Source organism: Antedon bifida, chromosome 3, assembly GCF_963402885.1.
Source record: "Antedon bifida chromosome 3, ecAntBifi1.1, whole genome shotgun sequence".
NCBI lineage: Eukaryota > Metazoa > Echinodermata > Crinoidea > Comatulida > Antedonidae > Antedon > Antedon bifida.
The window spans coordinates 16,356,723-16,373,477 of NC_136228.1; the positions used below are offsets into that span (position 1 = coordinate 16,356,723).

Consider the following 16,755-nt stretch of genomic DNA (forward strand, 5'->3'; position numbering starts at 1 on the left):
ACGCGATTCTTAGAAAGCGTAAAAAATAAAATTTGATGAATAAATCATATTCTACTCACAATCCTTAGTACATTTACCCATTTTGAGTCCATTCAGACTTAAAATGACGCTATACGAGCATGTTAAAAATGACAAAATGCGCACATTAATTTCACAAAAGTTCTGAAAATGGTGAAAAATAGGCCTTTTTTAAAATGAAAATAACTCTTCAGAATGCAAGATGACCCCCAATTTTTTTAACTTATTCAGGAAGCTATTGAGTTGTAGATATGAATTCATGTACACATTTGATGTACAAAATGTTGTGACGTCATCAAATGGCCACTTGAATTTAAAAATTAGGATTTTTTATCTTTTTGTGTAGATTATCACATTCAACAGAGCGTATCTCGGTTATTTGTGCTCGAATTTTGCACAAATTTCAGTATGTGCTTCCTTAATTATTTATCTTTCCATGAGTGGTCAGCGTTTTCATTTTAATCACACCATTGCGCGTAAAACCTTGAATAACGTAGGTCGTGTAATTTCACCTACACCATACATTTGAATATCTTACAGCTCTTCAGAATTAAATGTGACCTTGAAGATTATAAATTATTATGAAAGCTGATGAAATGTAGATATGAATTCATATAAAAAATAAGCCTATCGGATGTTGCGAAGTTATCATATGGCCAGTTGAAGTTAAAAAGTAGTTTTTAAATTTCTTTAGTCAAAGTTATACAAATTTCAAAGAGCGCGCATTGCGCTTCTACGTGCCAAATTCTTATCCAATTCTTATATTTATTTGCTCAATTCATTATCTTTCGAAATTGTCAACTTCAAGTTTATTTTGATAATTCCATCATACCAAAAAGTTAGATCATGATGTGTGTCCGTAATTTCACCAATGCTACACTGTATATAGATATACAGTATATACTGTACATAATGTATATGGCATATAATAGGCACAACTCAGCACTATAAGCGTATAATAGGATGGCATAAATCAATATTTTCCGATCGTATGTTAACGTACGTGCATGTTTAAAAAATATTAATGTCAATGAAATTATAAAAATGATCACCTATAATTCGTCAAAGTGACGAATTAAATTCTAGTTATTATTCTTCTTTCTGTACACTTTTGTGTAACAATTATCTCAAAAAGTAGAATAGCAATGATCACAAAAATTGTACAATGTCTTTCAAATACTTTAACTTAACCATAATAAGCTTTTCAGTGTGATCACTCAACCGTGACGTCATTAATACGCGATTTTGTGAAATCACACTATCAATTATATCTCCATAATTCATTATCACATATCAATGAAATTCACTACACGTAAACTTCAGGTCACGGGTAAAAATATAAGCAAATAAAAACTTGCGTGTTTCAAGGTCATGCGCGTGAAATCACGCGTTAAAAATTTAAAAAGCTCAAAATTAAGTTTTGATCAAATTAGAGCATGAATTAGGCCATTTGCGTGTTTCAAAAAATTACTGCGCAAAAACACGTTTTTGCGCGCGCAATACTTAAAAAGCGAAAAAAATACGATTTTTTTGTACAAATCGCATTCTACTCACCATCCGTAGTACATTCACCAAATTTGAGTCCGTTCCGACTTAAAATAACGCTATACGAGCAGGTTAAAAATGACAAAATGCGCACATTAATTGCATCAAAGGGCTGAAAATGGTGAAAAATAGGCCTTTTTAAAATGAAAATAGCTCTTCAGAATGCAAGATGACACCCAGTTTTTTTAACATATTCTGGAAGCCATTGAGTTGTAGATATGAATTCATGTACACATTTCACGTACAAAATGTTGTGGCATCATCAAATGGCCACTTGAATTTAAAAATTAGGTTTTTTTCTCTTTCGTCATAGATTATCACATTCAAAAGTGCGCATCTCGGTTATTTTGTGCCCGATTTTCGATCAAATTTTAGTATATGATTGCTCAATTAATTATCTTTCTCATGAGTTGTCAACATTTTAATTATAATCACGTCATCACGCGTAAAAACTTGAATAACGTAGGTCGTGTAATTTCACCTTTAGTGTATATTTGAACATCTCACAGCTCTTCAGAGTTAAAGGTGACCATGATGATTATAATTTGTTATGAAAGCTGATGAAATGTAGAAATGAATTCATATAAAAAATAAGCCACTCAGATGTTGTGATGTTATCATATGGCCAGTTGAAGTTAAAAAGTAGTTTTTAAATTTCTTTAGTCAAAGTTATACAAATTTCAAAGAGCTCGCATTGCGCTTCTACGTGCCACATTCTCTTCCAATTCTTATATTTATTTGGTCAATTCATTATCTTTCGAAATTGTCAACTTCGAGTTTATTTTGATAATTCCATCATACCAAAAAATTAGAACATGATGTGTGTCCCGTAATTTCACCTATGCTACAATGTATATAGATATACAGTATATACTGTAGTACATATTGTATATGGCATATAATAGGCACAACTCGGCACTATAAGCGTATAATAGGATGGCATACATCAACATTTTCCGATCGTATGTTAACGTACGTGCATGTTTAAAAAAAAATTAATTTCAATAAAATGATAAAAATGATCACCTATAATTCGTCAAAGTGACGAATTAAATTCTAGTTTTTTTTCTTTTTGGTTATCCGCAACTTAGTTGCAGGATAACCCATGTGATTGTAAATATCTTTTTCTTCATCATCTTCTTTGTTATTCTTCTTTCTTTCCCGGATTTTTGTCTACAGCATATCCCCTATTGCTTGTGAATATATCTTTTGTATAACTTTGTCATTATATGGACATTTACCTGAAGTTGTGCACCTCCATATTTTTAATGACGTTAGAGTCGCGCAGCGTAAGTTACGCGCAATTTTATGAATTTCAATGATAGGTCATAGATTATAAACCAAAAGTCATTTTGTATTGACACTTGGTAAAAATTTAAGTCATATCAAGGGCAAACTTTCTATGGATTAAAAATGACATGTTTCACAAGAAGTTACGCGCGCACGCGCATTTAAAATTTAAAAATGCGCAAAATTAATTTCTAATCAACTTTCTACGCTGATCATGACATTTTGAGCATGTAAAAAATTCCCACGCGCGCGAAAAATTTTACGCGTAAGGTGCGCACGGAGCATGAAAAACATGTTTTTTTCTCTTGAATTGTGATTTTCCAGCCTTTCCTAGTCATTTAAAAAAAGATTGACATCATTTCAAATTAAAATGACGTCATACGAACACGTTGATTTATAACATTTGCGCGCGTTTTAGTTTAAAAAGTTACAAAATATTGTCAAATATATGCCTATTTTGAATCTATTATAGCTCTTCAGGATCGAAGGTGACCCCCAATTTTTTTAACTTATTATGCAAGAAGATAAATTGTAGATATGAATTCATGCAGAATTTTTACCTCTCGGATGTTATGACGTCATCGTATGGCCACACGAATGTAAAATATAGGATTTTTTTACTGTTTCGTTATTGCTCATCACATTAAATAGAGCGCATCTCACTTATACGTATTCCATTTCACCCGATATTTTAATACTGTCTAGGTCAATTAACTATCTTTCGCATGAGTTAAAAATATTTTAATTTTTATGACGTCATCATGTCTAAAAATGTAAATAACGTGGGTCACCTATTTTCATATTTACAGTAAATTTCAATCTGTTATAGTTCGTCAGAATAAAAAGTGATAATCATAATTAAAAGGTTTTCTGGAAGATATTGGATTGTAGATACGAATTCATGTGAACATTTTTCAAATCAGATGTTGTGACGTCATCATATAGCCAGTTGAATAAAAAAAGTCGTATTTTCATCTCTTGCGTAAAAGTTCATTGCGTTTAAACGAGAGCGCATCTCACTTTCACGTGCCCAAAATTCTTCAAATTTGTATTAATGTAATGATTTAGATAATTATCTTCTAAAATAGTTATCTTTATAAGTCAATTTGATGACGTCATCGTGTTAATAATTGGCTTTAAAAGATGGGTCTCGTAATTTCGTCTATGCTACCACTGTATATAACATATACAGTGTATTCTGTAAATACTGTAATATGCTGTATGCTACAAAATAGGTACAATTCAGCACTGTAAACATATTTAATTCATGTCATAGGATGGCATAATCATTTTCGGCGTTCATATATTTTAAACGTATGTGCATGTTGCGTTTGCGCGGATAACCCGAACTCGTCAAAGTGACGAGTTCAAATCTAGTTATTGTTTCTGTACACTATTTTGTGTAACAATTATCTCAAAAAGTTTAATGTCAATGATTACCAAAATTTTAGAATATCTTTCAAATAATATAACTTAATCCTAATAAGCTTTCCAGCATGATCACTCATCCGTGACGACATTTATACGCCATTTTGCGAAATCACATTATCAATCATATCTCCATAATTCATTATCAAATATTAATGAAATTCACTACACGTAAACTTCAGGTCAAGGGTAAAAATATTAGCAAATAAAAACGCACGCGCACGTAGGTTCATGCGCGTGATATCGCGCGTTAAAAATTTAAAACGCTCAAAATTAAGTTTTGATCAATTTAGAGCATGAATTAGGCCATTTGCGTGTTTCAAAAAATTACTGCGCAAAAATGCGTTTTTGCGCGCGCGATACTTAAAAAGCGTAAAAAATATGAATTTTTTTTACAAATCTCATTCTACTCACCATCCTTAGTACATTCACCAAATTTGAGTCAGTTCCGACTTAAAATAACGCTATACGAGCACGTTAAAAATGACAAAATGCGCATATTAATTTTACAAAAGTTCTGAAAATGGTGAAAAATAGGTCTTTTTTAAAATGAAAATAATTCTTCAGAATGCAAGATGACCCCCGATTTTTTTAACTTATTCTGGAAGCCATTGAGTTGTAGATATGAATTCATGTACACACTTTACGTACAAAATGTTTTGACGTCATCAAATGGCCACTTGAATTTAAAAATTAGGATTTGTTATCTTTTTGTGTAGATTATCACATTCAACAGAGCGCATCTTGGTTATGTGTGCTCGAATTTCGCACAACTTTCAGTATGTGCTTGCTTAATTAATTATCTTTATCATGAGTTGACACTATCTTCATTTTAATGACGTCATCACGCGTAAAAACTTGAATAACGTAGGCCGTGTAATTTCACCTTCGCAGTAAATTTGAATATCTTACAGCTCTTCAGAATTGAAGGTTACCTTGATGATTATAATTTATTATGAAAGCTGATGAAATGTAGATATTAATTCATATAAAAATTAAGCCTATCGGATGTTGTGACGTTAACATATGGCCAGTTGAATTGAAAAAGTAGTTTTTTCAAATTTTTCGTCAAAGTTATACACAATTCAAAGAGCGCGCACAGCGCTTCTACGTGCCAAATTTTTTTCAAAATCTTATATTTTTTTGCTCAATTAATTATCTTTCGAAATTGTCATCTTAAAGTTTAGTTTGATAACGTCATCATGCCAAAAAATTAGAACATGTGTGTCCCGTAATTTCACCTATGCTACACTGTATATAGTGTACATATTGTATATGGCATATAGGCACAACTCAGCACTATAAGCATATAATAGGATGGCATACATCAACATTTTCCGATCGTATGTTAACGTACGTGCATGTTTAAAAAAATTAATTTCAGTAAAATGATAAAAATGATCACCTATAATTCGTCAAAGTGACGAATTAAATTCTAGTTTTGTTTTGTTGTCTTTTTTTTGTTACTAACATTCATGTACCATTTAGTACACTGAAATCTTATAATAAATCTTTGTAGGCCTACTGTTATTTTTTGTAATATTCCAGTATTGTTATTTTGTTTTGTTGTCTTTTTTTGTTACTAACATTCATGTACCGTTTAGTACACTGAAATCTTATAATAAATCTTTATAGGCCTACTGTTATTTTTTGTAATATTCCAGTATTGTTATTTTGTTTTGTTGTCTTTTTTTTGTTACTAACATTCATGTACCATTTAGTACACTGAAATCTTATAATAAATCTTTGTAGGCCTACTATTATTTTTTGTAATATTCCAGTATTGTTATTTTGTTTTGTTGTCTTTTTTTTGTTACTAACATTCATGTACCATTTAGTACACTGAAATCTTATAATAAATCTTTGTAGGCCTACTGTTATTTTTTGTAATATTCCAGTATTGTTATTTTGTTTTGTTGTCTTTTTTTTGTTACTAACATTCATGTACCATTTAGTACACTGAAATCTTATAATAAATCTTTGTAGGCCTACTGTTATTTTTTGTAATATTCCAGTATTGTTATTTTGTTTTGTTGTCTTTTTTTTGTTACTAACATTCATGTACCATTTAGTACACTGAAATCTTATAATAAATCTTTATAGGCCTACTGTTATTTTTTTGTAATATTCCAGTATTGTTATTTTGTTTTGTTGTCTTTTTTTTGTTACTAACATTCATGTACCATTTAGTACACTGAAATCTTATAATAAATCTTTATAGGCCTACTGTTATTTTTTTGTAATATTCCAGTATTGTTATTTTGTTTTGTTGTCTTTTTTTTGTTACTAACATTTATGTACCATTTAGTACACTGAAATCTTATAATAAATCTTTGTAGGCCTACTGTTATTTTTTGTAATATTCCAGTATTGTTATTTTGTTTTGTTGTCTTTTTTTTGTTACTAACATTCATGTACCATTTAGTACACTGAAATCTTATAATAAATCTTTGTAGGCCTACTGTTATTTTTTGTAATATTCCAGTATTGTAATTTTGTTTTGTAGTCTTTTTTTGTTACTAACATTCATGTACCATTTAGTACACTGAAATCTTATACTAAATCTTTATAGGCCTACTGTTATTTTTTGTAATATTCCAGTATCGTTATTTTGTTTTGTCATCTTTTTTTTGTTACTAACATTCATGTACCGTTTAGTACACTGAAATCTTATAATAAATCTTTGTAGGCCTACTGTTATTTTTTGTAATATTCCAGTATTGTTATTTTGTTTTGTTGTCTTTTTTTTGTTACTAACATTCATGTACCATTTAGTACACTGAAATCTTATAATAAATCTTTGTAGGCCTACTGTTATTTTTTGTAATATTCCAGTATTGTTATTTTGTTTTGTAGTCTTTTTTTGTTACTAACATTCATGTACCGTTTAGTACACTGAAATCTTATAATAAATCTTTGTAGGCCTACTGTTATTTTTTGTAATATTCCAGTATTGTTATTTTGTTTTGTTGTCTTTTTTTTGTTACTAAAATTCATGTACCATTTAGTACACTGAAATCTTATAATAAATCTTTGTAGGCCTACTGTTATTTTTTGTAATATTCCAGTATTGTTATTTTGTTTTGTCATCTTTTTTTTGTTACTAACATTCATGTACCATTTAGTACACTGAAATCTTATAATAAATCTTTATAGGCCTACTGTTATTTTTTGTAATATTCCAGTATTGTTATTTGTTTTGTCGTCTTTTTTTGTTACTAACATTCATGTACCGTTTAGTACATTGAAATCTTATAATAAATCTTTATAGGCCTACTGTTATTTTTTTGTAATATTCCAGTATTGTTATTTTGTTTTGTCATCTTTTTTTGTTACTAACATTCATGTACCGTTTAGTACATTGAAATCTTATAATAAATCTTTATAGGCCTACTGTTATTTTTTTGTAATATTCCAGTATTGTTATTTTGTTTTGTCATCTTTTTTTGTTACTAACATTCATGTACCGTTTAGTACATTGAAATCTTATAATAAATCTTTATAGGCCTACTGTTATTTTTTTGTAATATTCCAGTATTGTTATTTTGTTTTGTCATCTTTTTTTGTTACTAACATTCATGTACCGTTTAGTACACTGAAATCTTATAATAAATCTTTATAGGCCTACTGTTATTTTTTGTAATATTCCAGTATTGTTATTTTGTTTTGTTGTCTTTTTTTTGTTACTAACATTCATGTACCATTTAGTACACTGAAATCTTATAATAAATCTTTATAGGCCTACTGTTATTTTTTGTAATATTCCAGTATTGTTATTTTGTTTTGTCATCTTTTTTTGTTACTAACATTCATGTACCGTTTAGTACACTGAAATCTTATAATAAATCTTTATAGGCCTACTGTTATTTTTTGTAATATTCCAGTATTGTTATTTTGTTTTGTTGTCTTTTTTTTGTTACTAACATTCATGTACCATTTAGTACACTGAAATCTTATAATAAATCTTTATAGGCCTACTGTTATTTTTTGTAATATTCCAGTATTGTTATTTTGTTTTGTCATCTTTTTTTTGTTACTAACATTCATGTACCATTTAGTACACTGAAATCTTATAATAAATCTTTATAGGTCTACTGTTATTTTTTGTAATATTCCAGTATTGTTATTTTGTTTTGTTGTCTTTTTTTTGTTGCTAACATTCATCTACCATTTAGTACACTGAAATCTTATAATAAATCTTTATAGGCCTACTGTTATTTTTTGTAATATTCCAGTATTGTTATTTTGTTTTGTTGTCTTTCTTTTGTTACTAACATTCATGTACCGTTTAGTACACTGAAATCTTATAATAAATCTTTCAACAGTAGAACCCCTCCTCTTTACTACTGGAGTAAACCCCTTCTTTAGGACACCCCTATTAAGGGGACACCCCTATTAAGGGGACACACTCCTATTAAGGGGACACATCCCTATTAGGGGACACATCCCTATTCAGGGGACACACCCCTACGCTTTACTACTGGAGTAAACCCCTTCTTTAGGACACCCCTATTTAGGGGACACACCCCTATTAAGGGGACACACCCCTCCTCTTTACTACTGGAGTAAACCCCTTCTTTAGGACACCCCTATTAAGGGGACACATCCCTATTCAGGGGACACACCCCTATTCAGGGGACACACCCCTCCTCTTTACTACTGGGGTAAACCCCTTCTTTAGGACACCCTTATTCAGGGGACACACCCCTATTTAGAGGACACACCCTTATTCAGGGGACACACCCCTATTAAGGGGACACACCCCTCCTCTTTACTACTGGAGTAAACCCCTTCTTTAGGACACCCCTATTCAGTCACTTTCTCATAAAACGAGGGGAAATATATGTTTCAACACTACAGCCAACTCCTAATCAGGGGACAACCCTATTAAGGGGACAACCCTATTAAAGGGACACGTTTGAGAGTGCCAAATGGTTGATTTAATCCTATTATAAGGGGACAGCAATTTGTTTCTGGAAAGAAACCACCACAGACAATAACTAGTGTGTTTGAAGTCTGGGATACCAAGGTATCTACGCTTTTGTACATTGAGGTATGACACGCTAACATTACATCGCAACCAAATCACTACTCAATTGGCAGATAAAAGAGTTAACAGGTAGATTGTACTGGTACCAGTTTTCAACACTTTAACGCCGTCTAACATTTGTATGAATAGAATGTCAATGTTTATTGCATCATTGGGCTAAGTCTGTGACTTAAGTCTTCATCATCATCCTCTGAGAGATCTATACGGATGAAAAACAGTATCAATAAATTTAGTAGAACAGTTATGATTATTGTGGAAATTGTAATTGTTGTTTTAAGATTATGAATAATGAATATAAATTCATAAAACACCAAAATATTTCCAAATAATTCTAATAAATTCAGTGGATTAGCATCATAATCATTGTTGAAATCATAATCATTATTTGAATATGATTACAGTATAATTCATGGAACACCAGAATCATTTCCAATTTCTTGTAATAAATTAAGTAGATTAGCATCATAATCATTGTTGAAATCATAATCATTATTTGAATAAGATTGCAGTATAATTCATGAAACGCCACAAAATCATTTCCAATTTCTTGTAATAAATTCAGTAGATAGCATTCTTATCATAATTACTGTTTTAAGATTTATGAATAAAAATTCATGAAAGACCACAAAATCATTTTCAATTTTAAGTAATAAATTCAGCATTGTTATAATTATTGCTTAATAATCATAATCATTGTTTGAATATGATTATAATATTAATTCAATTCAACAATTTTCTATATCTATAATCAGTTTTTAGAAACAACTACAAAAAAACTACTCACTCTAATTATTTTATTCCTATAATAATAAGTTAAATTATTATATTCTTTGTTTTATAAATCCTACAGTTTTAGTAATATCATCCTCAATATCACCAACTTCTATTATCATCTTAATCATAATTATTATAATCATAATTTTTTATGTTTATCACCCAATTTTGTATATTACTTTAATTAATAATTTACCTTCACTTGGTTTATGATGCTGTCTCATTCTTTCCCACTATCGTCTGTAAATAATCAGGTAAAACTTTCATGATTACAATTAAACCAAATATTTCATTTTAATCAAATTACAATTATGTAAATTGTTTACAAAATGAATACAAAATAAAATACATATTTTTACCAATTAATTTTTTTGTTGCTATTGTGCCAAGACGATCTGCAAACCTATTTATTTTGTTTGGATCATCTGCTAATTCTTCCTTTTTCTCTAGATGGAGAACTGCATTCCAAACATTTGAGAAGCTATGTATTCTCAATTCATAGTTTGAAATAATTCTTTTGAATGCTTCTAGGTCAACTTGTTTCAGGGCTTTAAACAGTCGCTTTCTGTAAGACGACAACTTGGTTCTATCAGTATGTCTATCCTGAACGTTGTTGTCTGTCATATACTTTGATACAAGATCTTTTGCCTGTGCAATTTCAGATGTATTTGTAATCTCTAACAGGAAATTAACATTGGTTGTTGAGATTAAACCTTTAACTTCAAGTGCATTGAGTAGGTCATTTCCATTGAAATCTTTATTTGTAATGTCACCGACATCCAACTTATCAAATAGTAGGAATCTCAGCCAACCGTATCTATCACCATCAAAGTACCTACTGAGACTAGCTTTTAGGTCTCGAAAACTGTTCAAAGATTCAGAATCTGCAAATGTGTTTCCTGCAAATGAAATTACAGAAAATTACTGAAATACTGAAAAGCTTTATTTGTCCATTATTATAATAAAATAACAATAGAAGTTCTTCTTAAAGATTGGCAAATAATAATACAGTAATATGATAAAAAATCTTAAGTTTACAAAGCGGTTAAAAGTTAAGTATGATAAAATGCATATGGACATTTTCGTGTCTCATTATCCAGATATAATAAATGCCCACTTCTTCTATATCTCACTTGTCTGCTTAATTCTTTTTTTTTTTTTTAGTTTTTTTTCTTAGCGAAACGCTTCTTTTGCTTGCTTTTATGTGTACTTCTTAAATTGTTTAAAATTTATAATACTTATTTGAAAAAGTGTGTGAAATTTATAATTTGTAAAAATTTGGCCTTTGTAAAAAATCCCCAATTCAGCTTTTTTGGATTGGATTGAAATAAAATAAAGATACCAAGAGATATATATCATTATTGTTTCCCCCAATTCTGACCAAAACCAGTTTGAGATGCTGTAAATATTCAATTTGTTTTATTTTCTCTCTCCACTCTACTTATTTACCAACATATTTCAATCAATTACCTTGATCCGTTTTTCTTCCTTTCCTTTCTTTTGGCCCACTTTCGTCTGCAAATAAAATAAAAAATATTTATCCACTTTACAAGATGTCACAGCTATTATCAACAATGATTCTGATAGTACTACTACTGGTATTATTGTCTTTATTATTGTCTTTTTTATGCCACTCCTTTAGGCAGTTATAGTAAAGAGGACGGAAGATATTTAGTTACCATGCGGAAGCTTATAGTTTACCAAGGCTGAAATTATTTGGAATTTGGAAACTTGCTTGATTGTCTGACACGACAATCAAGTACCATTACCGTGTGAGACAATCAAGCAAGTACCATTACCGTGTGAGACAATCAAGCAAGTACCAATACCGTGTGAGACAATCAAGCAAGTACCATTACTGTGTGAGACAATCAAGCAATTACCATTACCTCTCACATGGTAATGGTCTTGCTTGATTGTCTCAGATGGTACGGTACTTGCTTGATTGTCTCACACAGTTATGGTACTTGCTTGATTGTCTCACACGGTAATGGTACTTGCTTGATTGTCTCAGATGGTACGGTACTTGCTTGATTGTCTCACACAGTAATGGTACTTGCTTGATTGTCTCACACAGTAATGGTACTTGCTTGATTGTCTCACACAGTAATGGTACTTGCTTGATTGTCTCACATGGTAAGGTACTTGCTTGATTGTCTCACACACGGTAATAATACTTGCTTGATTGTCTCACACAGTTATGGTACTTGCTTGATTGTCTCACATGGTAATGGTACTTGCTTGATTGTCTCAGATGGTAAGGTACTTGCTTGATTGGTTCACAAGGTACCTGCTTGGATTGATGTGGATCTTCTCATTCATCAGCAAGTACCTGTATAAAAATATGATAAATAGGTTACAGGTTGGTGAATGGCATTTTTGTGGGTTTTTTAAAAGCATGTTTAATTAAAGAAATTTTACATACTGTTAACAGTATATTGTTTGCGATTGGTCCAAGAAGTTCAGCAAACCTCTTTCTTTCTGATTCTTCCACTAATTGTCCAATTCTCTCCAGGTGAAACACTAAATCCCAAATGGTTGGCAATTGCATTCTCATTGAATCCAATTCACAGGAAGCAATTAAAACATTTAAAGTATTAAGTCAAATTGCTTCAATGCCTCACACAATTTTGACCTGTATGGTGAAAGTTTTTCTTCATCAGTGTTTGGAACCTTGTTGTCAATCACATACTGATTTATAAGAATTTCAGCATTGTTCAAATCTGATACTTTAGCAATGTCCAACAATAGACTGACATTAGTAGGTGTGATATAACGCTTTTCATGGAGTTTGTTAAATAAGTAATGTGCTGTGCAACCTGGATCAGTAAGGTGCAGTAAATCTATGTGGTCAAAGAGACAGCATCTCAGCAAAAGGAATCTTTCACCAACATAGAGTAAATGAAGATCATGTTTCAACTTGTTGAACCTTTCTTGCCATGGATTTACAGTGACTGCAAAAAGAAATCAATCAGTATTATTTTTTTTATAATGAAGCTATATGGGCCTGTTTCTGCTGGCAAAAACAATCATTTTAAAAAAAATTGTTTTCTCTGGCATTAGAAATCGTAGACAAAAGGAATTTTTTCCTATTAAAAAAAATCCGTTTTAAAAACCCAAATGATTGCAAACTCGATAAACTTGTTTTTAAACAGTTTTTGTGAGCAATTTTTACAATCATGGTCTAAATTTGACCTCATTTACTTAAATTTCTTTATTTTGACATTTAAATCATTTCTTTCCATGACAAATAGAAAACTTTTTTCAGAAATAAATATACTGCAGATCTTAATTATTACTGTTAAATTTTAGACAATCACTCTAATGTTGTTCTTGGTTGAAACAGGATTCTTTGTAAACAAATAAAATGTAACTTATTAAAAATTATGAATCAAACTTATTAGTGGACCCTCTGGTTACTGAGAATGTATGTAAATAACTAATAAATATAAGTAATAATAATTATACCTGGATCTGATCTTGATGGTCCAAAATTACCTGTAACAAATAAAATATTCAAATTATTATGACATTTTGTTTTTGTATTAGGAAGCATGTTAATTTTAATTCCTACCAAAAACAACAGATGCAGTTTGCAACTTTTAGTCATAACAGAAATTGCTGTATTTGGAGGGATGAATTCTCCGTTTTTCATAAAGAAAATATATAAATTATTTACTTTTTAAGCATTTAAAAATAAACTAAATTACTACAGTTTCTGCTGACTTAATCTACTTGTTTACAATATAACATACATGGAATTGAAACCAATGCTCCAATATCACCTGCAAAAAAATGAAATATTCAATATTAATAATTATTTCAGATTATGTGTGATTATTATGATATTGATACACACTACATCACAGGTTCAAATATTAAAAATTAACTAACACAGTAAAATTGTATTTCTGTAACTGTCTGTAAATCGTATTGTGCCTGTTTACAGATCAATAAAATAGAGAGACGAATACAACATTATTTTTCAACACAATTTGACTCTACAACATGAGTCTCTCCTTTTCAACCCACGAGGTCTCTCTTTAAATGGTCTGTATAGGAGAGTGACACTTATTTATAGGTTTACACTTCTGTTATTAATGTTAGTATTAGGAAAACGTACAATTCACTTCCACTTTAGGAATATCATTTGAATCTTGTGATAGCGATACTTTTGCCTTTAGAACATTTGTCGAAATATTTCTTTTTAAACAAAATGTCTTTGATGGTCTTTTACACCATAGATACTCAGCAGGTATAATCTAGAGGAAAAAGTCATACAGTTATTTAGATTGATTTTTCATAAAAGTTGGATAACTGTAGAAACCTTTAAAGCAAATTTTTGGAACCTTTAAAAAACACCTGTGAATTTACAAGTGTTTGTCAATCATTAAAACATTACTGAAACTCCTTGGTTACTATGTACAGTGACCGCATATACCTATTTGATCAGTGAGGTATAAATTTATAGCTCTCTGATGTGATATTCTACATGTTGTGATAAAACAAATTGTAAAGATTTTTTTAAAAATTATTGAACAAAATTCTTACTTTTATATTTTCACCGTCTACTTGCCATTCCTGGTTTGGTATTTCAACACTAATTTCCATGTTTTTATACAAAGAATGTATAACTGTAACTGATTCTAATAGGTTCTCACCCTGGTTTGATGTTTCTTCCTCAACTTTCTAAAGTGCATACAGAATACATAAAAATACTCAAAGATGTAAAAACTGTTTAAAACACTAGACTATTTAAGTACAAATCTTTCTAACTCTGATTTTTTGTTCTATCAGGAATCAATCTAATCAGATAAAAAAAATGTTTAAAAACAACTATAACTGGAAAAATAATAACCAAAAACATTTTAATGGCGGTGTGATTGATCACCATATTTTCTGTTTCCAATTTTAACAAATTCTTTTTCAATTTATAATTTTTTAAACATATTTTAATAAAATAAAAAATTACCCTGTATTTTCCTGATTTCCAGAATTTTACTCGAATTTGATATTCATTTACAAGCATCTTTCCAAAAACTCCCAACTTTATACTTTTTTTTGCATGAAAAACATTTCTAATTCGACCCATGAATCCATGACAACAGAAATGATTTAAATATATACACAATTGACCATCTTTTAAAGTAAAACGTATGTCCTCATCAATTTCTGTTTTTTTTTTCCATTCATCTTGAAAGCACTCTTTAAAAAGTAAAGAGAATTCCCAAAACTCTTCATTTAAAGCATCGTGTGGAAATGACAGTAAACAGGGCTTGTTGAAGCTGGTGCCTTCTGGTCCACATTTAACAATAGGTGATATTATTGATTCAAGTGAATGAAATACAGGCATGTCTGTTTCCTCCAAAATATTTTCTAGTGATATTATAACGGTTTTTCCTTCTTCTATTGATCCAGGTTGTATCTCCAACTTTATGTCTTCATCCTTAAGGTGAAGAGTTCCACCTGTAGAGTCCACAATTAACTCCATTCGACTTGACTTGCACAATGTTAGTTCTATTTAATTTTATAATAAAAATAGTTTTTCATGTTTTTAATATTATTGCAGCCAACTTTGGTTGTGGTGTCATTACCATTCCATCTGTTTTAATTAATATGTAAAATAATATGTAACCATTAAAAAATATATTTACACTATAATGAGTGTGTGGATGGGACTCAAACCTCTCTATATTACTGAGCTCGGTGGTCTGGAGGTATAAACGCAATGCTAGTAATCTGGAGGTCATGGGTTTGATTGAGTCCAATCTGTGAAATACTTTTAAATTTGCTTGCAAAGTGTTTTCATTGTACTGAGTATACAGTGCAATTACATCAGAATAAGACAAAATATCTGACCAATTAAATTATTCTCTCAATCTTTGAAATGTTTTTGCCAAATTATGAACCATGAGTGAGAAACTTATAATCATAGCAGTACAGCCAAAGACAATTTTAATTGAACACAATAATAACAATTTGTATATTATAAAAATATGATACAATGAATCTATATATAAATTATGGTTAATTCTGACATAGGCGAGCACAATGGAGAAACTTTGGTACTAATCTCCGCCTTGGATACCTACCTTATCTATCTCAGATGTACCGCGAAACGTAGATTTTATAACATTAGTTTCCACTATTACGATATTGTTCCATATTTCTATCTTAGGAACTTATTATAAAGGGTTTTATAAGAAAATTTCTGATTTCAATCGGTAAATTCTACGCGCGGTAGAAGTAATTTCCGGGTTCACAGTAAGGTGTGTCAATCACCTTGCAAGTTCCATGCATGGTTGGTTTCAACTAAGTTGGCCGTTGGTGCTTGGTGGCGATAGCCTTTTTGTTTATTTTAGGCCCGCGCATGTGAAGGTATAGTAGTACATAAAGATCAAATTAAATATATTCATAAAACATAGGAGTAAATTGTGAGAAATAATTAATTACATCGAGAGAATTGATGATAACAGCTTTTGTCTGAAATCGAATGAAACCCCGATAGCCCAGTTTATGAGTAAGCTGCCAGGACTTTATGTATACTGTGCGCTATCTGTGTCCGTCACGTCCCGTTTAGGACCCTGGGATACTTCTGCCCATTGTTGCAAGCTGTCTAAAACGTCTTCCTTCTTAGGCCAAAACGGCTC

At 30.5% G+C, this 16,755-nt stretch overlaps 3 protein-coding genes across 5 annotated transcripts in view; all 3 read right to left on the bottom strand.

Moving 5' to 3' along the window:
- The window catches only part of LOC144837154 (uncharacterized), a 30,482-nt gene extending 17,826 nt beyond the window's left edge, over positions 1-12,656 (bottom strand). The window contains exons 1-5 of the mRNA XM_078692168.1: positions 12,577-12,656; positions 12,372-12,437; positions 11,875-11,963; positions 11,576-11,620; positions 10,465-11,004 (exon numbers count right to left, since the gene is read on the bottom strand). Of these exons, the coding sequence (XP_078548294.1) occupies positions 10,465-11,004; positions 11,576-11,620; positions 11,875-11,963; positions 12,372-12,437; positions 12,577-12,656 (820 nt within the window). The remainder of the gene's footprint in view (positions 1-10,464; positions 11,005-11,575; positions 11,621-11,874; positions 11,964-12,371; positions 12,438-12,576) is intronic.
- Positions 1-16,755, bottom strand: part of LOC144837847 (uncharacterized) — a 336,690-nt gene that overhangs the window by 243,668 nt on the left and 76,267 nt on the right. The window lies entirely within an intron of this gene.
- LOC144837898 (netrin receptor UNC5C-like) lies at positions 10,908-15,722 on the bottom strand. 3 transcript variants are annotated; one of them, XM_078693217.1, is made up of 9 exons: positions 15,078-15,722; positions 14,657-14,794; positions 14,229-14,367; positions 13,861-13,890; positions 13,574-13,603; positions 12,531-13,059; positions 12,149-12,437; positions 11,576-11,620; positions 10,908-11,004 (listed from the first exon to the last, which is right to left on the bottom strand). In XM_078693217.1, the coding sequence occupies exons 1-6, from the start codon at positions 15,594-15,596 to the stop codon at positions 12,695-12,697; spliced, it is 1,221 nt and encodes a 406-aa protein (XP_078549343.1). In that variant the 5' UTR covers positions 15,597-15,722; the 3' UTR covers positions 10,908-11,004; positions 11,576-11,620; positions 12,149-12,437; positions 12,531-12,694. The 3 variants fall into 3 exon arrangements, with proteins under 3 accessions (XP_078549343.1, XP_078549344.1, XP_078549342.1); XM_078693218.1 differs by having other exon boundaries at positions 10,978-11,004; positions 12,209-12,437; XM_078693216.1 differs by lacking the exons at positions 10,908-11,004; positions 11,576-11,620 and having other exon boundaries at positions 12,072-12,437.